General features: G+C 35.2%; 1 protein-coding gene across 6 annotated transcripts; it reads right to left on the bottom strand.

The window, feature by feature from the left end:
- Positions 1-11,676: 11,676 nt before the first annotated feature.
- On the bottom strand, positions 11,677-21,522 carry LOC136208967 (iron-sulfur cluster co-chaperone protein HscB homolog). Of its 6 annotated transcripts, none has more exons than XR_010677332.1 (9): positions 21,289-21,521; positions 17,926-18,296; positions 17,739-17,832; positions 17,567-17,656; positions 16,915-16,980; positions 16,276-16,344; positions 15,854-15,995; positions 12,223-12,487; positions 11,677-11,974 (listed from the first exon to the last, which is right to left on the bottom strand). XR_010677332.1 is itself a non-coding variant. In XM_066000283.1 (8 exons), exons 2-7 carry the CDS (start codon positions 18,270-18,272, stop codon positions 15,858-15,860), a joined length of 804 nt encoding a protein of 267 aa, XP_065856355.1. In that variant the 5' UTR covers positions 18,273-18,296; positions 21,289-21,520; the 3' UTR covers positions 11,677-11,974; positions 15,854-15,857. The 6 variants fall into 6 exon arrangements, 2 of the variants coding, with proteins under 2 accessions (XP_065856355.1, XP_065856356.1); XR_010677333.1 differs by having other exon boundaries at positions 12,223-12,467; XR_010677334.1 differs by having other exon boundaries at positions 12,223-12,315.
- Between the last annotated feature and the right edge of the window lie 793 nt (positions 21,523-22,315).

Raw genomic sequence — 22,315 nt, 5'->3', positions numbered from 1 at the left:
CACTATGAAGCCACAATATTTAAGGAAGAGAAAAAGGAGGGAGAAGAGGCGAACAACAAAAAACCAATCCAACAACAAAAACCAGTTCAACAACAATGAAATCAAATCAAACCAAATCCTAATGGAATTCAAACAATTCTCACATTACAGACTCTAGCTATTCTACGACCTTAGTTTGTTCATTCGAATCTTACTTTAAACTTGTAAGCTCTAGCTCTAGTCTTTCAGTTTTTATCAATACAAACATTTTAATACATTCCAAGCAATGTTTCTTTCTTTGAATTCTCTCTTTTGCAACATCTTAGTGTAGTCATAATCAGTCTTCTAGATTCCACTACAAATTTTAAGCATTTTATGTCCTTTAAGCTTTTACACTTTCATTTGATTAGAAGTTAGATCTTAGCTCTTAGCTCTTTTTGTAGTTTTTTGACAAAGCTACTGGCACGCTCGCAATCCAATCCAATCCACACCAAAAAGGCACGAAACAGTAAGTATTTCTTTATTAAGGAAGCAGATGGCGTATCATTGGGTTTCTCTGGGTCTTGGAACTAGAATCCAAAATCATAGTAGAATTTGAAATTTACACTCAACCCTGAGGAAGCAAGGGTGGTAAATTTGCTTAAGTCCATTGAACAACATTTTTGGACTTTTGTCGAAGCCGTAGAGTTTATATCGTTGGGTACTCCCCTGTTGGAGATACGCGAAAACACCCTTTACTATCACTCTTTTTTCTTTTTACTTGAAGGTATTTGTATATCTCAATTGACCTCTGATGTGATTTTTCTATCCCTTTACATGGAGGAGGTTAATGCATTTCTTATGATTACGGAGCGTAGGAACAAGGAGAAAGCTAAAGTTGCTCTAGATAAGCAAGCGAGCAAATGTCAACCCATTGAGAGGGAGGAGACACCTCTCTCCAAGAGGCCCAGATCCAATAGTTTGAATATACGTAGGACGATGCCTGGCACATCTACGCCTTTGGCGAATGTTGGTGGTGGTTTAAGACCAGCCCTTCCACGTCCGCGCGTCGTTATTCTTGAGCCTATGACATTTACGCCTGTAAGAATCTTTCTATTTTTCTTTCATAGTTTGCTAGGTCCTTTCCCTAATTCTTTTTCTCCGACACAACCGGAGAAGCCCCAAATTGGCGATTACTGGTATGCAAAGTATGGCCAGTTTCTCAAGCTGGAGTCGGACAAGGTTGTGGATGATTTGAAGAGGCCATCCTTAAGATCCCAACCGTGGAGAAGAGTCGGATCAAGTATCTGCCTACGAGTCATATTTCTTACGCCATATAAAAGTCTTTAGCGGTATTTCGTCGAATCTTTCTTTTATGACTTATTTTGACGGTACTTACTTCCATTCTAATCTCTTCCATTTCTTTTTTTCAGCTTTTAACCACCTCTAGGCTGCGAAATCTACCTTGATTAAAGCCATGGCTTATAAGGCTCATAACCAAGAGCTGGAGGTTGATCTAGCGAAGGAGAAAGCAAGAAACAATGTTGCTCGTGCGGTCATCCAGGACCATGAGAAGAAGAATGAGGAACCGGAGGCCGATCTAGCGAGGGAGGAAGTGCATCTAGCGAACGCTAAGGATGAGTTAGCGGAAGCCAAGAGGTTGTTAATGGCGGCGGAAGAGGGATGAAAGAAAGATAAGAAATATCTTGAATACGCATGCGGTCTTCGCTCTTACTATTATTGTGAAAGGAGTACCATAGTTTATAAGAGCGATCATCTAGGGACTGATCTAACCGAGCCAGAAGTTGAAGTTCCTACCTTGGAGGTAGGCCTTTATTATGACTCTTTGGCGGACTCTACTGAGGTCATTAAGAATGAGATTTTTGGGACCACACTGCCTTCAACTGAGATTGCTAAAGATTCGTTAGCCGGGGAAGAAAGGGCTTTAGACGCAGAAGTGGATGTAAATCCCCTAGGAAATGAGCAACTTACTTCTTCCCAGCAGGATGCAGGTGTGGAGACTCCCCAAAATGACTCGGCTGTCTCTTCTCAGGCGGATGTGGATGCGATTTTATAGAATGACTTTTTACTTTGTAAAAAGCATACACACTTTTTTAGTTTCGTAACGTACATTGATTTTTATGAATCTTTTCTTTTAGCACATGCATGCCTTTTTTTATAGAGAGATTTTACAATAGGATATATGCGTTGGGGATTAATCATCGAAAATCAACGAAGCGTATCAGAATGCTACCGTTAAAATTTTCTATAATCCAGATAGAACTGTGTTAGACTACCATGGATTGAACCTCAAAACAATTCTAAAACAAGGATTGGGAACTTACGGGTTAAGTCTCTTCTAGAGATGGCTGAAGAATTCCATAAGTCACAAGAATCTCCAAAGAGTTTGTGCACCAACCATATAGGAACCGAATAGGTGCTAGCCAAAATCAAGAATGGAAAAACAAAGAACACAAGAACATTGGAATAGGGGGGCAAAATACACAATGCAAAGGGAGGCTAGAGTTTTTAATTCTTCTAACTAGGTCCTTAAATACCTTTCATAACTAGGTTTAGGTTAAGTATGGTTAATTTCTAATTATCCCCTTACTGATCCCTAATCATAAATATAACCCTATAGATTATATTTAATTCAATTAGGATCAATTAGGTTTAATTCAACTAACCCACAACTATTATTAAGGTCCAAAAGAATTAAATTGAATTACGGTTTAATTAACAGTTTATCTATACAATCTAATTAATCAATTGATTAATTAACTACATTTGAAAATTTAATTAATTAACCATAACCAAATTAAATACTAAAATTGATTAACTTGTCATTCAATAAATAATCAATTAGTCACTTCTGTTAATTAATTGATAATTAATTAACTTGTTCCGTTCCAATTAAATACAGTACATGTATTTATGATTATATTTTGTTCCGTTGAAGTGGATTCTAGCAAACCATTATGGCCCCTGACTGATACGAAATATTTCAGCCGTCTTTAGAAGACATATGAAACCCAGTAGATGACCTCTCAGTATCTCTTACCAATTGCATATTGATAAGTGTCCAATTCAACGTTCAAATGTCCACTTTAGTGCTAAGTTATTTAATTAATTTAGTGTTATTTCGGATATTATTGCTTGTTTTGGTATGATTTATCTCCACATGACTCAAATGATTAAAAGGAGCGGAATTGAACTTAATTTGAAGAAACTTTGGACTTGAAACGAAATTGGAGTTAGTCTTGCCCAATATGAACTGAATCAAAGGAGCTGAAATGAAATTGGAGTTAGTCTTGCCCAAGACTAAGACCTCCGAACTGATGATGTTTAGATTGATCAGAACTCTTTTCTACTCAAAGAAGAAGGCATAAAATAAGGGATATGAGAAGATTAGAAAAGATTTGTGATGGGGAAAGATATTCTTTTGTTAGCTAATTTGGAGGGATATATCTTATTTACAAAAACATGAGGTTTTTAGATTAGATTATCTCTCTCTCTCTCTTTTCTTAGACTTTTACGTACATTTCCCGGAGATTGTTCTTCAGACTGGAAAACTCATAAACATTTATTTTGTTCTTTATGGCTATTCATAGCTAAACCTTTTATTTCGGTTAAGGGATAATTCAAAGGCAGGAATCTTCAAGTATTGTGAGATCGTTTCTCTTCTAGTATTTTCTCTTTATTCATGTCATTTGTTTATTCACTGTGTTTATGGATTTTATCTTAATTGTTAGTTTGCTTTTGAATGATACGGCCGATTGTTCATTTGATTAAACTGGCATACAGCTATCTGATTAAACTAGATAATCAACGAGTCATTATTTAGTTAAATCTGAGTTAGTAGTAATTGATGCTATAAAGTTGAAATCTAGATTCTATTTGGTGATAATCAGATTGACAACTGAGAACTCTCCATGTGACATTAATACATCTATTTTCGACTTTATCTCATCAAGTGAGTGAGTAATTAAGTTTCTGAATCGATATCGCTGAGAATCGGTTGGCTTAGATTAGGTTCTTCTAATTCCTAACGCTGTTAACGGGTTGAATCTTAGCCGCTGAGGTAAGGTTATTCGTTAATTAGGAGTTAACAACAGTCTTACTTGGTTAATTCATTATTTAGGAAGAATATACCAAACTAGTCTGATATGCAATTTAGAGGAAACATCATTTCTGTCAATGATCAAGACTAACTGAATTCCTTGCCTGAGAATCCCTTAGCTGAAATTCTAATTAATCATTATATTCAATTTCAACTCAACTCTATTACTTTTGTTAATTTAGCAATCAACTATTCCAATTCCCCCTTTTTACTTTTTATTCATTTGCTTGGTTATATTTGCAAATTAGAGCAATATTAGTCATTTGGGTACGACCTTTGCTTACCCTTGTGCAAGCCTTAGGGCTGTGAAGTTATATTTATTTTTGGTGGATTCGACAACCGTCACATATCTATACTATAAACCAGAGATATGGTGGCTGCCATTCTTCGTACTGTTTATTATATTTCTTGATCGAAAGTGAACTGGTGAATCAGATAAGTACAGTTAAACCTCGATAAATGAATGTTCGATAAAGTAATAACCTCGTTTATATAATAAATTCTTTCGGTCCCGACTTGGGGCAATGGACTAAAGTAATAACCTCGCTAAATGCATTGAGTAATAAAAATATTTAAATCCTTAAGGGCCCAATGAAAATATAAATTAATAATTATTGAATTACATACTATATATATATATATATATATATATATACCAAAACCTTGCAATCAATCAACTAAAAGTCATTTCTTCTGAAAAAATACATCTATAGTTGATTGTTTTTTCTTTCCATCTAAACCAAAATGAACACCATCCTTAACTTTTTGTAGTGCAAACACAACTTCTGGTATTTTTTGCTCATATTATAGCAAGTATTTAAGGTGATCATTGCTTGAAAGACCTCTTTTGACAATACATTTGCGACATACAATGTATGCATTTTACAATGAAAATTGTCTATAAAATAATAAATATTGATTTATCGATAAATGAATAATTTATTCATTTAATGATAAATAAATAATCTCGCTTAATGGATATTTTTTAGTTCCAAGGATATGCATTTATCGAGGTTTTACTGTAAACTACTTATCAGGGTATGTCCATACACTTCTTCAGTTCCACTTATCAAGTGGCCGGTGATATCGGCTCACTGTTAGGTGAGTGGTAATCCCTTCTCTTTATCTATCTGCAACAACGTGTTCAACAATTCACCCAACATACCCATATTTGGTGTCCTGTTACAGGCATGTTAGGCGTATATCAAAGTGAACGAGATTCCATGTCATTTACTATAATGAAATCAGGTCAAGAGATAATAGCGTTCTACACTTAGAAAGATTAATGACACGTCCACCATGAATCTTTCTAGAGCGAATCGGTCCAATCCCACATTGAACTACATCAATGCATATATGTATCTGTATCTAACTATACAAGCGTTGCAGTTGTGCTTCCTACACCACTACACAGATACTGGATGCATAGGCCTTTAGTTCACAAACAAAATATTGAGCTCGAACTTGTCAATTTTCTGATGGGCCGAGCATGAGCATGCCACAACTCGATTCCATTACAACTATAGTTGTAATCGAACTGATTTGATCTGAGCTTTGACATATTTAAACTCGCCTCATCATAATATTAACGAGCTCTTTTTAAGCTCAAATTTGTGTTTCGACTCGGATTGTTTAGAAGATCATTTGTTCACGAGCTGCTTACGATACAACTCGTTTATCTTGTTCACGAGTTTAGCTCACGGACTGCTTATTTATTTTAATCACGAGCTTGATTGCGAGCAGCTTGTTTCTTTTGTTCACGAACGAAACAATATCAAATAAAATAATAGAATGTTTAACAAATGAAATAGTACAATTTTACATGAATAAACATTAAAAATCTCATTTTAGTCGTTAAATAGAAAATACTGCGAGACGAGAGAGGTGGAAATGAAAAGAGGTATGGAAGGAGGACAAGTGAATGTGATGAAGATATGAGGTGACTGATGATGATTCGAAAAAAAAACCCTAACAATTTTGTTCGTGAACATTATAATCGAGCTTGGTTATGAACTTGTGCACGAGCCTACAACCGAGCCTGCTCATGAGCTTTCGAGCCGAGTTTTGTCATGCTCAAGTTCGGTTCGTTTACGAATTGAGTATCTAAAATCGTGTTCACAAGCGAGTTGTTTATAAATCGAACTGAGTAGACCCGGGCTTTTATCGATCTGACCACCGAGCTGCTCATGAGAGGCTTGCTCATTTACATTCTAATTACAACACTATATAAAATATAGGGAAAGTACAAAGCCGGTTTGGCCGATTTGCAAAGACAATCCACGTGATTTAAAAGTTTGCAATGTGGAGTATGTGCTTTTTGCGGTTTATAAACTCAGTCATTCCTTTAAAAATTATTGTCGTGACTATTTACGCCAAAAGAGAGAAATTTTGGGCAATTAAAAAAATACTAACTCTGCAAATTATACAAAATTTAAGGTCTAACTTTGTAAATTAAACGATGTCACTACTAAGAGTATTAGTATCAATTCCAGCACTAAGACCTCATCCCTGCACAAAAGTAAATGTCAACAAAGCCATGGAAATTCTCTCCATTCTTAAAGGTGGGGTTCAAACTCTAGCCTTTAGTTAACGGATGAGGAGTCTTTACCACTCTACCACAATCTCATGGTTCCTCAACACTACAATTAGCAAACAAACAAATTGAGATTGTGATAATTGAAATTTGAAACTCCCAGCCAAGCAAGGGATTCGACTAACCCATTCAATAATTTGTTTTTGTTGATTAATACAATTAGGACATTGTAGAAAACGATATTTAACAAAAAAATATATATTAAGATTAGGATTCCAATAATTTAATACTAATTTCAATATGGAGAGAGAAAGTCGAATATATTAATTAAGGAGAGAGAAACATGATGTGTATTTATTAAGAAATTATGTATTTAATGAGAATATTGGTTCATGATATGGGGTTGATACCTTACTTTTCCATATATATATGTGTGTGTTCCAATATATTACTATTAGTGACAACAAACTTCTTGTTTTAATGTGATGTAATTTGCTTTCAGATAGGACTGATGGATTAAAGGAGAATTTTAGTAATAGAGCAGAGTCATTTTCATAGAATATAATTTGCTTTTAAAGGGGACAGGTGGATTAAAAGGGAACTATAGTAATGGACCAGAGTGAGCAGGGCTTAATGATAAAAGTAATTCCTTAGTTTTGGTAAATCATCTTCAAACGATTCCAATTAAGTCTTTAAATTTTTCATATACATTGAGCTCCTAACTAACGGTTTTATCATCTAAAATATTAATGAAAAGCTAAATTTATGTAAAAATGAAAAATTATATATTTAATCTTTAAAATTTTCAAAGTTGAAGAGACTCAATCATGTATTTTAACATTTGTTTACCTTAATATCTTAAAGTTTTAAAAAGAATAATAACTATTTTTTCCCTTTTCTTTTCTATTTGTTGAATACATAATAACAATTAAAAAAATTAAAATTAAAAATAAAAAATCAAGAAAAATAACTGTATTTCTAACTTTAAAAAATACCTTGGGAAACAATCAAATATAAAATCCTCTCTTCAATCCATGTTTGCCTTTTGTTTATTATTATTACGAAAAAAAAATGTTTCTAATTTTAAAAAATGCCATTGGAAACAATCGAATCCTCTCTACAATCCATGTTCGCTTTTTTTATTATTAGGAAAAAAAGGGTGTTGTTAAACCCAGTCCCAATTTTCCACTTCTAGCCCCGTGAAAGGACGAAAGTACCCTTTGAGGCTTTGAGGTGGGAAATTGGGGGAAAAAACCTCTCCCGGCATGCGGGCGTGAGGTAATCACGCCTCACCCTGTGGTGAGGCGTGAGGTAATCACGCCTCACCACAGGTTGAGGCGTGAGGCTATCACGTCCGCACCTCGTGATAGCCTCACGCCTCAACCTGTGGTGAGGCGTGATTACCTCATGCCCGCATGAATAAATCACAAAAAAAATTATTCATAATTGTGGTTAACTCGAATTATCCGTTTAGAAATAAAATTACGGCATTTTAACTCGTATTACCCTTTAACAAATAAAATTTAAAAACATAAACATTAAAATAAAAATTAAAAAACATAAAAGAGTAAATATAATATCAAAAGTGTTAAAATGTATGGAGTTCTATAAAAAAAAATTTAGCTCGCCCGACGCCACGCCTCCATAAACTCATCCATCTCCCTCTTAATGCGTGGAGCATCCTCGTCAAATCGGTGGGTAGCCGCTAGTTGGGTGACACGCCACAACCAGCTAACCCACTGCAAAAAAAATTAATAAATAAATATTAAAAAATAAACATATATAAACTAATACTAAATAATAATATTAAATAATAATAAACTTACAAATTCGCTGTTGGCGCGAGCATACTGTACTGGTCCAGCCTGTGGTGCATGAAGGAGATGAGGATCCTCAACTGTGACAGAGGAATGCGTGAGCTTATACGATAAAGATCTTCATGGTCGTACTGCTTTATCAGGTCTAATACGCTCAGCTGGGATAGGCTGAGTATATCCGACCTGTCGCATCGCTCGATCGGACATATACGGCTCGACGATGTCTCTACACCGTATCCAACCGGCGTAGGACACTCGAAGCCGATCATCATCGGGGACAGGACCATAAGACAACCACGTCACCTGAAAAAAAATAATACTAAAAAAAAAATAATATACTATAAATAATACTTAAACTAATTCTAAAATTTTATAAAATACCTCTGCTGCCGTCATACGGTCCAACTGCCCGCGTATGGTATCTAGTCGGACGGTCGTCTTGCCTAGTACCCCGACCTCCCATCTCAATGCACGGGCATGGTCAGCTGGGATCAAGTGAGCTCCTCTATGCGGTCGGAACACCGGAAAATACTCGTATATCCATGCATGTAGTAGGGTCAAATATCCGCATATACCAGAACAGTCTCCTCTGCTCGCTATCCCCAGCTGCCGGTACAACGTGGCAATTGTAGTAGACCCTCATGAAAGTCCAGCTGCCCCGCTGACACCGCCGTAAACCTCAGCAAGATGGGCCGGCCTAATCCTATCTCCACTCTTGTCAACAAACAAAGTGGATCCAAGCATAAGCCACATCCACGCTGTGGCCCGAGTAGCGTCATCCCTACCCTGGATGACAAGCCTGTGTACAGCCTGAACAAATACACCTCCACCACCCCATAAATGTCGGCCCGGCAACAGAAGCTGATCCCGATCCACCCCAAACATAATCATGCACATGGCATGAAGCCCGTCAGTAGTGGGAGACTCGGACACCATCGGACCGTCGATCGGGATCCAAAGAATCTACCATACATCATGCAGCTGGATAGTCATCTCCCCGAACGGCATGTGGAAGGAGTTCGTATCGGGCTGCCACCGCTCCACGAACGCAGTCAACAGCGGAGTGTCGAGGTTCTTAAACATGATATGTGGAAGGCGAGACAAACCAGTCTTCTCGATCATCTCCTTCAGCTGTAAAATGACACATATACAATTTATACAATTACTGAATGTTTTTTTTTATGTTTATAGTTAAAAATACAAATTACAATAAATGTTGACAAACTATATTATTCTTACCTCGGATGACGCACCAGAAAACCACTGACACAAATCTCGGCATGCTGTTGATCTGTTGTAGCATGTCAGAAATGACCGAATCTCTCCTCCCAGCATCCGTGAGGCAACATGTCTTAGAAAACTAGGAATCACGGAACCATCAACGGGGCCACCATCCACCGGTCCACTAACTAGCCAGCTCTCGTCCTCACTAGCTTTGGGACGTTTGTGTATCCCTAAAAGTTATAAAATTATACTAAAATTATAAAATTATACTAAATTATACTAAAATTATAAAATTATACTAAATTATACTAAAATTATACTAAAATTCTAAAATTATACTAAATTATACTAAAATTATACAATTATACTAAAGTTATAAAATTATACTAAATTATACTAAAATTATACTAAAATTATACTAAATTATACTAAAGTTATACTAAATTATACTAAAATTATAAAATTATAAAATTATACTAAATTATACTAAATTATACTAAAATTATAAAATTATACTAAATTATACTAAAGTTATACTAAATTATACTAAAGTTATTAAATTATGCTAAAATTATACTAAAATTATACTAAAGTTATAAAATTATGCTAAAGTTATACTAAAGTTATAGTAAAGTTATAAAATTATGCTAAAATTATACTAAAGTTATACTAAAATTATACTAAAGTTATAAAATTATGCTAAAATTATACTAAAGTTATACTAAAATTATACTAAAGTTATACTAAAGTTATAAAATTATGCTAAAATTATATTAAAATTATACTAAAGTTATAAAATTATACTAAAATACTAAAATTATAGTAAAATTATAAAATTATACTAAAAAATACATGTACTCGCAAAGCGACCTCCTACGCGCTGGGTCGGCTGTCTGCCCGGGGTCGGCTGCTCATCGCTATCCTCAACCTCGCGATCACGTGCAACTGCAGACTGTCGCACTGCCTGGGCTGCCACATCCAGGTAGTCCTCCACAGTATCGCTATCAGGCTCTCTGTCACCAAAATCCGTCGCCCCCTCCGATCCATCAATATCAGGCTGCTCCACAATCGGTCCCCTCCTCAACTGGTCCGTCGCAGCCCCTCTCCGCCTACGACCGGATATATCAATACCACGCAATCTCGTATGGCGTGGTGTATCATCCTCGTCGTCCATATCTAGACGACGAGCAGATGACGGGATGGATTTCCCACCCCTAGTAGGCCGCTCCGTCTACAAAAAAAAATTACATCTAGTTAATAAAAAATGGTAACATATAAATTATAAATTACACTAAATTAATAAAATTGTAAATAATGTAAAATTTTTTTAAAAAAAACCTTGGGCGTATGAACATCACGTCCGACCAGTGGTGCGGGCGTTCAAGCATCACGCCCGACCAGTGGTGCGTGCATGTGGCTATCATGCCCGCACCACTGGTCGGGCGTGATTCTCTTGCGCCCGCACCACAGGTCGGGCGTGATGTTCATACGTCCGACTGCAATTCCGGCGATTTTTTGAAATAGGGTACAGATCTCAAAACGAAGCCGAAATCAACGAAATAAAACCGTAAATCTTACCATTTTCTCTTTCCCTTTACAGCCTCTTTCACGATCCATGATTTGGTTCACAAACGAGTCCGGATTTGATCGAAGAGTGTATAGGGGTATTTGAGAGGTTTTGGTTTTTTTCAATTTTTGGGCAAAGGGTAGTTCGGTCAATTCCTGAGGCTAGAGGTAGGAATTTGTGGCTAGGTATAGTAAATCACAAAAAAAAAAAAAAAAACAATCATATTTAAACCCATGAACTTTAAGAATATTTATTAATTAAAAAACTAGAAAAATTATTTATTTATTATTTCTTAAAAGTTTAATAAAATATTAAGTAAACAAATGTCAAATCATATTATTAAATCCTTGAACTTGCAAGATTTTAAAGATTAAACTTCTAAAATTTAATTTTCACACACATTTCACTAATGGCATAGACAACGAAACCATGAGGGAGAGGATGAATATGAAATTAGTTGTTCAAAAAGTAATAATCTCAACTTATTTGAAAAGGTTATTATAATAGTTAACCAAAATTACAGAAATTTTGTTGTATGATACAAATACATGTCTTGACTTACCCTATCCAGATTTATTGTCATCCAACATTAATTAACCAAAATACAATTGAAAATTCATGAACTACATATGTGCTTTCTCTAATCCAATAAGAACAGAGCTAATAAATTAAGCATCTCGCAGTATTGACATCTCATCTCTAAAATTTTGGGAATCAACTAAGCACTCTTCAACAGATATTAGAGCAGCTTCTTCCTGCAAAGAACATATTTGGATATTCAATCTCAAGTCTGTATGAATGCCAAAAAAATTTAAGTAAGAAAGGGAAACTGTTCCATAGAATTAGGAAATGTTTGGTTCAGTTATGGCTGTTATCTCTTATTAGTTCTTTCAAAATATTTCAAGTAATAAACGAACACTTTATATGGAAAAATAAACCAAAAAACAAAAACAAAAAAAAACCAACCAAACACTTAATTTCTATGCAATTTGTGTATACTCACCAAGTCTATTGCCTCTGAATTCCCTAGAGCGACTTGCGACAAGTTTAGTAGTCATATAAGTTGTGCAGTTGGGTTGCTAAATATTTGGCTATGCTGCTATGGCAAGAGAGTCGACTTAATCATCCCAAAAGCATTGATCAACAAAGTCACAGAATCCATTAAAGGCACATGGCACATTAAGGCATGCACATAGCACACTAAGACGCTAGGGGTCCTGGAGCCTTTGCGCACGATAATGGGACGCGCTATAGCGAGACAAGGTGCACTTATAAACACAAAAATTATACAACTATAAGACTTAAATACTAAATCATGATAATATTCTTAAGCATAAATAAATTTTAAATGCAAAATAAACCCAAAAGCTAAAGTTGAATACTAAATCTTAAGTTCTACTCACGATCAAAACTCTCCAAATTCATCACTCCTCATAGCATCTCCAATGCAAACAACTTCAAAAGTAGTCAAAACTTAACACATCATCTAAAATATATTATTTTATTTTCTATCTCATTCACATCACTTTTGACATTTTTTAAGAAAATGCTCCAATGCTAAGCAACTCCAAAAGTTGCCACTGTGGTCCCACAAATCATTATTTTATATATAATTTATTTTAATTAGGGTAAAGGTGCAAAAATACCCCTAACGTTTTGGGTCAGGAGCAATTTTACCCCTAACGTCTAAAATGGTGCAATTTTACCCCTAACGTAGGAAGTCAAGAGCAATTTTACCCCTAACGTTAATAAATTGTGTCAATTTAAGAAATAATTCATCAAACTGTCTTCTCGGTCATAAATCTTGTCATCTACACTTCATACATGTGTCATTTTATCAGTAACAAATCATAAACATACATTGGGATGTGAAAAAAAAATAAAAAAAATATACTGTCTTTTGTAAGAATTAGACAAAATAAATACAAAAAATTCACCAAATTTATAAATATTAATCTCAAATTTTATTATTAAATTATAAAAAAACATGAAATTATTTTTTTAGAACGAATTGTTATGCAATTGGTGCTGAATAAGGAACAAAAATATCCGTATTTTATAATAGTGTCTGAAATTGACCCAATTTATTAACGTTAAGGGTAAAATTGCTCTTCACTTCCAACGTTAGGGGCAAAATCGCACCATTTTAGACGTTAAGGGTAAAATTGCTCCTAACCTAAAACGTTAGGGGTATTTTTGCACCTTAACCCTTTTAATTATAAATATTGTCATAAAAATGCACCAATAGTAGACAACTAAATTATTTTTTATAAGGAAAATTACAAAATCGGGTCAAATGGGAGGCGCATTTACATATTTAGACCAATTACCCAAACCATTACCTATCTAGACTATATATTTGTGATTTTCCCAAAATACCCCAAACCTTTCATCTTTCTCCCTTGCTGTCTATCGGTTTCATCTCCCCCTTCTTGTCTATCGTTTCATCTTCCCCATCCTTTATATTGTGCAAATCACCAAAAATTTCTTCATTATCCTATCTTTTCTTTCTCTATGTCTCCCTGTTTTTGTGAAGGCATGGTTCTTCATCTTCCTGTTTCTTCTTTGTCTCTTGGTTTCTTTCTTCTTATGCGAATCAAAAACATCGTTATTTGACGTTCTTCTGCGGTTATTATATGTTTATTGTCGATTTCAATGGCAAAGAGAGGAAATAAGGTAAGTATATATTGTTTCATCTTCCTATTTTTCCAGAAAATGGTTTCGCAGAATGAGTTTGTGTCACGTTTCGAAGTCTGCGAAGATAAATTCACCTGAAAAATGATAATTTGGCTTCGCAGAAAGCGAATCTATGAAACCTGCGAAGCAAAATCATCCTTGTTAGCTTGTTTTTTCTCTTCGCATGTTTCGCAGATTCGCTTTCTGCAAAGCAAAATCATCCTTTTAAAGGTGTCTTTTTCTTCGCAGACTTTGCAGATTCGCTCTCTGCGAAGCGTCCTTTCATTATTTTCCTAAAATGACTTAATTTTTATGAGGGTTGAATACAAAAGCATCAATCATAGTGATCTGTTTATCTTGAATACAAAGGCATCAATCACAATGAGGGGTGATTGGGATGTGATGAAGATGTTGAAGACCTAAGGCATCAAATTCAAGTATCTGTTTAGCTTGAATACAAGGGGTGATTGACATATTCTAGTTCCTTTTGCTTCTGAACTTCCTCCCAAAGGTCATTAATTCTATATGACGCTGCCGATTTTTCTTGCTTCTGTAAAGCCTGGAAGCACTCCAATGTTATGATTATTGTTCAGGGTTTAGAGTTTGAATTATTGTTGCAATCTTGTTGTAAATTTTGATAATGTTATAATTATTGTTGCAATCTTTGTTATTATGATTTTGATAATGTTATATACTACTTCGCATTTTTCGCAAACTGCAAAGCCTGCGAAGGTAAATATTCGATACATGATTTTGCTTGGAAATTTGCGAAAACTGCAAAGTAAAAATCATTATGCGAAGTAGTATTCACCTTCGCAGGCTTCGCAGTTTGCGAAAAATGCGAAGTAAAATCATGTACTGTGGAAAGATTATCTTAGGAAAAGCGTACAAAATAATAAAAAACGGAGTCCCAAGTTCGCAAAAAGAAAGATTTTACGTGTATATATTAAAAACGAAGTGCCAAGTTCGCAAACTAAGAAAGAATCAAATAGAGAAACGAAGAGAGAAAGAAGAAAGAGTAAAAAATTTCTAAGTGATTATATATATATATATATGAAGGACATTTTGGGAAAATCACAAATATAGTCTAGATAGGTAATAGCTTGGATAATTGGTGTAAATATGTAAATGGGTCTCCCATTTGATCCAGTTTTGTAAAAAATGATAAAATAGGGGTGCCAAAAATGGCAACATAGCCAACCTAAGCAACCTTTGGTTATTCCAATGGAATGCACACTTCCAAACACCCTCCTCGTCAAGCACCCTCCCAAGCACCCCCACCCCCCCCCCCCCCCCCATTGGAGATGCTCTCATCATCACTGTCACACTCCTCATCTAAAGCATCATCAAACTCTTGATCATGAAAGAGATCCTCTTCATCCCTATATTGCACGTAAACGGAAACGAGAAATGAAACGGAAATAGATACTGGGAAACGTTATTTCTAAAAAAAATTAGCTAGGAAACGATAATGGAAACGGAAACGAATGGTGAAGACGCTAATGAAGAGTTTCCGTGCAACATAGTCCTCGTCAACAAAATCTGTTTGTGTTCTGAACTTCTTCCTCTTCTAATAAGACTATTGTCTCTTTTTCTCCTAATTAATTCAGACGTGTAGCGTATAATCTCTTCCTTTTTAATATTTTTTTTTTTTGCTCATTTGGGACCCTCAAATCAGATCACAATTTATTCAACACATGTTCCAGATATGATAACTGTAAAAAAAAATCTAAAACTGCCCCTACGTCACCAAGTCGTGCCTTGGTGCGCCTTTGGCAACTGCCCCTTGGCGCAAAATGGCGCACCAGGTGCATGCCACAGCTGTTGCGCCCGCCATGGGGGATGTCATGGCACTAAGGCATGCGCCTGGTGCGCCATGCACCAAAGGCGCGCCTTTAATAATTATGATCCCACATATTTCCCTATAATGTGTACTTAAATGTTCTTTGAGTGTTTACCTTCCTAAAGCCTCTTCGCGATTTCTTCATTAACGCGATCATAGTAAGTCATCCTCTGTATGCAACTTATAGCTTCTTCAAATTTCTGGCTTCGGAAAGCATTTGCAAACGAATTAGACCAATGCTGCAATTTTTCTCTCATCTGCGTAAGCAATTATCAACAGAAAGTAATATTAGTGAAGAAAGAAAAGGTTACTATATCTGCCTGGTAACAATGAAAAAGGACATTGATCAAGTCCATAGTCCAGTAAATGAACCATAGGCAGGGAAGAATTTACATAGATGCTAACTTCTTCCATCTACCTCCATACTTTCCTTTCACGTTTTTGTTTTTCAATTACACTATGTGTGTGATTAAATAATTTCAAAATTCACAAAGCAATAGCCGTTCTGACAGTATATGCTACAATAAAGAGACATACTAGAGATTGAATATCGGTTAAAGCGTTAGAGTTGGGTGCCTCTTCAACCGCTTCTCTTATTTCCATAATCTGCAGATACATAAATCAACAAAATAAAGATCAGAGTTCCGTTTCTTTCGTGGATGTGAAGAAAAGAGACAGAATAACACCAAATTTCGGGCTAGGAGGTCCTCAGGTTAAGGCAAGCTACAAAGCTATGCGAGCTCAAGAATAGATGACAATAACAAAGAATATCAATGTTTTGGTGTCGTAACAAGAATTTCATGTGGAAAGAAAACTTGTATCCCCTGGTAAAAAAAAACCACCTCATAACAAAACTTTGACGTGAAGAACATTCGTCAAAACGCCACAGCATCACAAGCACAACCACGACTATAACAGCTCCATATCTCTATTATGTTTCATAAGATAGTACAAAAAGGCAAACTTGATTTCCAATCCATGCTCATTCAAAAAGACTTTTAGTACTGAAAAAAATCTTTACTTCTAAACTAATGACTATTATTAACAGAATTCATTGCTATCATAATCCTTCTAATTACGGGAACAAGAAGTTGAATGAAGTGTGACTTCACAGAACAACTAAACCACCTTCCATCAGAAATATTATTTGAATGCAAACACATTAACGTGACTTGCCTCAGCTAGTAATTGTGGTTCTGAAATTGTTTCTTCTTCGTTAACATCTACTCCTTCAAGCTTTAACTGTGACAGACACAAAAACTAATATTAGGAACAACAACTAATACAACCAAAAAGCTGAAACGGGTAAAAAGGAAAACAAGTGAAAGATTGCATGATCAATAATGTTCATCAAGAAATGCTTAGAAGGGCAAGTCCATGAAGCAGAGAGATTTAATACCTAGCTATATTTAGATGTCAAGGTCACCACATTCAGATATTTTGTCACCATTTGCATCCTACTAAGCTCGAAATCTTGCCCTATCCGTATAATATTTCATACCATAAAATATCTCTATCTAGGTAAGTAATTATCCTTTGTCACCATAATTCACTACATCAACATCAACCAGTGTGTTGTAATCATTCAACAAAATACACCAAAAAAAACAATCAATTAAACACCATAAAAACGTGCAAAGCATGGAACTTTCCATATTGATGCCCAACATAAATCAGGGGGAAATTCCGTTTTTCAGCAAGCCAAGATTTTCAATGTGAAAACAAAAAAAAAACAAAAATATATATTGAAGCAATGAAGCATTCTATGAAGATATTGTCCATATAACACCCAATGGACATGAATATGGTAAAAAAATAGATGCTTTACGATATATATAGCCCTTAACCGTGGATTGCTGAGAGTTCTGTAAGCATCAATAACTCGACCAGATTGTTGAGCTGCAAACTCTCTCTCTTTCTAAAGCAAGAAAAAGAACTAACCCATCAATAATTAACAGAAGAAAGGAATTCATTTTATCAAACAGAAAATAGAATTGAACCTCAGATTTCGAATGAACTAAATCAGGATGTAGTTTTTTCTGCCAATCTTTGTACTTCCTGTCAAGATTCTCCTTTATTTCGTAATTCTTCTCCCTGTTCACGTTCAATTCGTTATTATTCAGCTCAAAAAGCTGAAGTAAATTCAAATATGGACCAAAAAATAAGATAATAAAAGAAAAATTTTACAGCCCAAATATCTGGAAGTAATCAACAGAATGATCGAGGGGTTGGATCGCTTGACAGGAGTCGCAAACTAGAAAGAGCGATCGTTGAGACTGAGCATTGCAGTTCCAACAACTAGCATATTGTCGTTTTAAAGATTCGGAGCAGAAGCGGTTAGCGTAAAATTGGGGAGCATTTGGGAAAAGGTAAGATTTAGCGACATGAAAGAAAAGCGTAGAATTCCCAGAGGAGGAGTTGACATGCGGAGCAGAGGGAGATTGATCGAGGAAGAAACGATTAGCAATCGAATGGATAGCTCTACACCCAAGAAGAGTCGAGAGAGAAGTCCAGTGTTGCTTCCTTCTCATCATTTTTTTTTATCTCTGGTCTCTTCTCTGCCAAGTGAAGCTTAAACTTAGGAGGAGAAAATATATGGGTAAATTGCATAAGTGGTCACTCAACGTTAAAGCCATTTTCAAAAAGTTCACTGCACTTCACTTTGTTCCAATAAAGTGATTAAATTTTATTTTTTATTTCAATAAAATCATTCTAATAAATTGAAGCGTAAAAAATCACGTGATAACCATGATGCCAATGACAACTAAAACAAATAATATACCGGTATCCATAAAAGTTGTCCATAATAATAGATTGGTTCTCTAAACTCTGCAAATATCTTACCAGCTTCTTAAACTTGATTATTCTGTATCACTAACTCCGTGAACTTATCCATAAAAGTAGTTTAACTCCCTAAACTTTATAAGTGTCTTACCAACTCCTTAAAATTGCTTATTCGGTAACAACTAAATACAAAAACATATTAAATCTATATTTTAAAAATACATCTTTATTTATTTGAGAGGTAATTTTTTTCTCTTATCATACATTTCAATCTATTATAACTATTATAAGAGTTAAAAGGTTTGAGAGATCGAATAGATGAGTATTGAAGGTTAGTATTATGGTTTTTTTATTTAGTTGTTACCGAATAAGCAAGTCTAAGGAGTTGGTGAAACACTTATAAATTCAGGAAGTTAATCTACTTGTATGGATAAGTTCAGAAGTTGGTGATAGAGAATAATCAAGTTTAAAGAATTGGTGGGACAATTGCAAAGTACAATTATAAAGTTTAAGGAGTCAATCTTCAATTATAAACAAATTCAAGGAGCTGATGATATATTAGACCTAATATATATATATATATTCTGTCATATGGACAAGTTGGACAAGTTCAAGGAGTTGGTGATATATTAGACCTAATATATATGTATGGGGTCACACCACAGTTTTACCATATCATGTTCATTGGTTTGAAGGGTGTTGTAGGGAGAAAATCCAAATTAAAAATACAAGTTGCAACAAAATAATAATTAATATCTAACTTAACCTAAAATTTATGATCAGTGAGTTTAGTGTTTTTTTAAGGGAAAATTATAAAACTGTGTCAAATGGGAGGCCCATTTATATATTTAACCCATTTACTAATTTTACTACATATCTAGACTGATTTTGTGTGACTTTCCCATAATACCCCTAACCTTCCCACTTCCACCACTCGTGAATCGCCGCTCCCTCTATCTCCTTGGTTATGCGAAAAGTTGCTCCTGCATTAATGATTTCAAGACTTTTGATCTTCTTTTCTTCCTTGAAATTGCACGAAATCTGCACCATTTAGTCAAAATCACAATGAATTTCTCTTTTTCATCTCTTCATCTCTTGATTCTGCAACTTCCCAACCCTAGAAAACGAAGCCATGGTTTTTCATCTTCCTGTTCATTGCTTGGTTTCTTTCTTCTTGTTACCATCAAAGAAATGGTTTTTCTACGTTATTTCCTTCGTTCTTCCCATGTTATCATATTGTTATTGTCGCTTTTCGGGGTGAAAGGGACGAAAAATGTAAGTATCTGGGTTTTTTTCTGCGTTTTTTCATGAATTCACTTTGCAATCGATGGTTTCACGAAGCTTTGCGAAGAGAACGATCCTGGAAAGTGACGATCTACTTCGTTAATCGTTGATTTCGCGAAGATATGCGAAGAGAAAGCGTCTGAAACGTATGGATCTACCTCGCGAATCTATTAGTTCGCGAAGTCTGCGAATAGATCCTCACGTTTCAGACCTCGCAGACTTCGCGAAAGCATTGATATGTGACGTAGATAGTCACGTTTCTGACCTCGCAGACTTCGCGAAAGCATCGATATGCCAAGTAAAACCCTGCACATTTACATTCGCATGCTTCGCTAATCTTCATTTCGCGAAGCCAAAATCGTCTTTTTCCCTGCCTAACACGATTAATTTTTTCTGTAGATGGTTGAATACGTAATATCCCTTTCTGGAAGGCGGTGTACTGGGCTGCAGGGGAGATGATTTTCCTTCCTGTATAGGGATGAACTTTCCCAAGACTGACACATTCACTCCTAAAGTGGTTGGTTAGGAGAGGTTTTGTCAATCTTGAGGAGCACCATGGGACACGTCCATCCCATGGTGCCAATCTTCAAAGTGGACCTAACTTAATCCGGTACCAATCTTGAATCGGATGAGTAATCTTGGTGTGCACCGTGGGACACGTCCATCCCAAAAAGTCTGAAAGTCTAGACCTTTTGGGATGGATATGTCTCACGGTGCCCACCAAGATTACTCATCCGTTTCAAGGTTGGTACCAGATTAAGTTAGGTCCACTTTGAAATGATTCGTTAGGAGAGTTCATTGTGGCAATCATGTTGTAAATTTTGATAATGTTATGATTTGAATGTTGTTATTGTGGTAATCTTGTTGTAAATTTTGATAATGTTATGATTTGAATGTTGTTATTGTGGCAATCTTCTTGTAAATTTTGATAATGTTATGATTTTAATGTTAGAATCCGTTGTTGTTTGCCATTTTTTGTTATATACCACTTCGCGAATTAGCTTCAAGTCATATCTAGCATTCGCATATGCGAACTAAATTCATCAAGCAAAACAAACTTCAGCTTCGCAGGCTTCGCATATGCGAACTAAATTCATTAAGTAAATCCAAACATCAGCTTCGCAGGCTTCGCATATGGTCGAATATGCGAAGTCAGACGGGATAGAGCGAGCTGCGCGTAAATATTTAGGGTATTATGGGAAAATCACACAAAATCAGTCTAGATATGTAGTAAGATTAGTAAATGGGTTAAATATATAAATGAGAAGTGGGTTAAATATATAAATGAGCCTCCCATTTGACCCAGTTTTGTAATTTTCCCTTTTTTTTTTTAAAGATCAGTGAGTTTAGTTTTAATCTATGAACAAAAAGCACATCAAAAAAATGCCAAACAATAAAAAAAATAGAAAAAATCAAATAAACTTAAAAAAAAACAGAAAACAAAATAAAGAAAAGAGAGGAGCGGAGCGGAGCGGATCTTACCTCACCGGAAACGACGAACGACGACGGAACAGGTAAAACAACAGAACCGGTGGGAGGAGGCAGACGAACAAGACGAACAACCGGCGGTTCACGAGGAATACAATGCAACGTCGCTTGACGGTAGAGGCGGATTGCAACGAGACGGCAACGGACGGCGCCAGCCAAGAGCGTGCTGTAGCTCCTTTTCGTTGTTTTTTTTTGAAGAGATGGGCAAAACAAAAAATGGTGGCTCCAATTAGGACGTGGAGAGATTTGGTTTAAATTACATACCGAATCGAACCGATTGAATTCGGTTTTCGATTTTTTATAATATTTTGGTTTGATATCGATTTTATATATATATTAGTATTCGGTTCGGTTTGACAAAAAAAATGTAAAAAAGAAAATTCGAATCATATGCATATTCTATATTATTTTATATATATGATAGGTTAAGAGTTTAGCTTTTTTAGACTTAATACATCCTCAGTCCCCTTAAATGGTCCAAAAACTACCACTGGCCTCATAAATTTTAAAACATTACAACTAACTTCTTAACTTGCTTATTTTGAGCAAATAACCTCTCAAATTTCACGTGATAGCACGTGATTGGTAGCGCGTAATAGTGGGATGTTAGTTGTAACATTTTGAAATTCCAATCACGTAGCATTTGAAGTTTTATTTGTTCCAAAAAACAAGTTAAGAGGGTTATTTGTAATTTTATAAAGTTCAGGATAAGTTACAGTTTTTGAATAACTTGAGGGATTTGAGGATGTATTATGTTTTTTTTAATATTATTGAGATAATATACCAATATATATATTTTGAAAGTATTTCTTTTGTTTTTAAAATAAATTTAATAAAGGAATATAGTAATTTTTATTTGTTGTTTTTTATTTAATTAATTCGGTTCGTTAGGTCGAATCAAATATTTCGGTTCGGTTTTTACATATTATTCAGTTCGGTATTGGTATCAATTATTTTAGTAATTTTGGTTATTTCGATTCGGTTTAGTTTTGAACTGATGCACAATCCTAAATGTAATTGT

The sequence above is a fragment of the Euphorbia lathyris genome, chromosome 10, assembly GCF_963576675.1.
Source record: "Euphorbia lathyris chromosome 10, ddEupLath1.1, whole genome shotgun sequence".
In the NCBI taxonomy this organism is placed as follows: Eukaryota; Viridiplantae; Streptophyta; class Magnoliopsida; order Malpighiales; family Euphorbiaceae; genus Euphorbia; species Euphorbia lathyris.
Note: the sequence above shows the minus strand (reverse complement) of the source record. Positions and strands in the feature narration are given on the sequence as shown.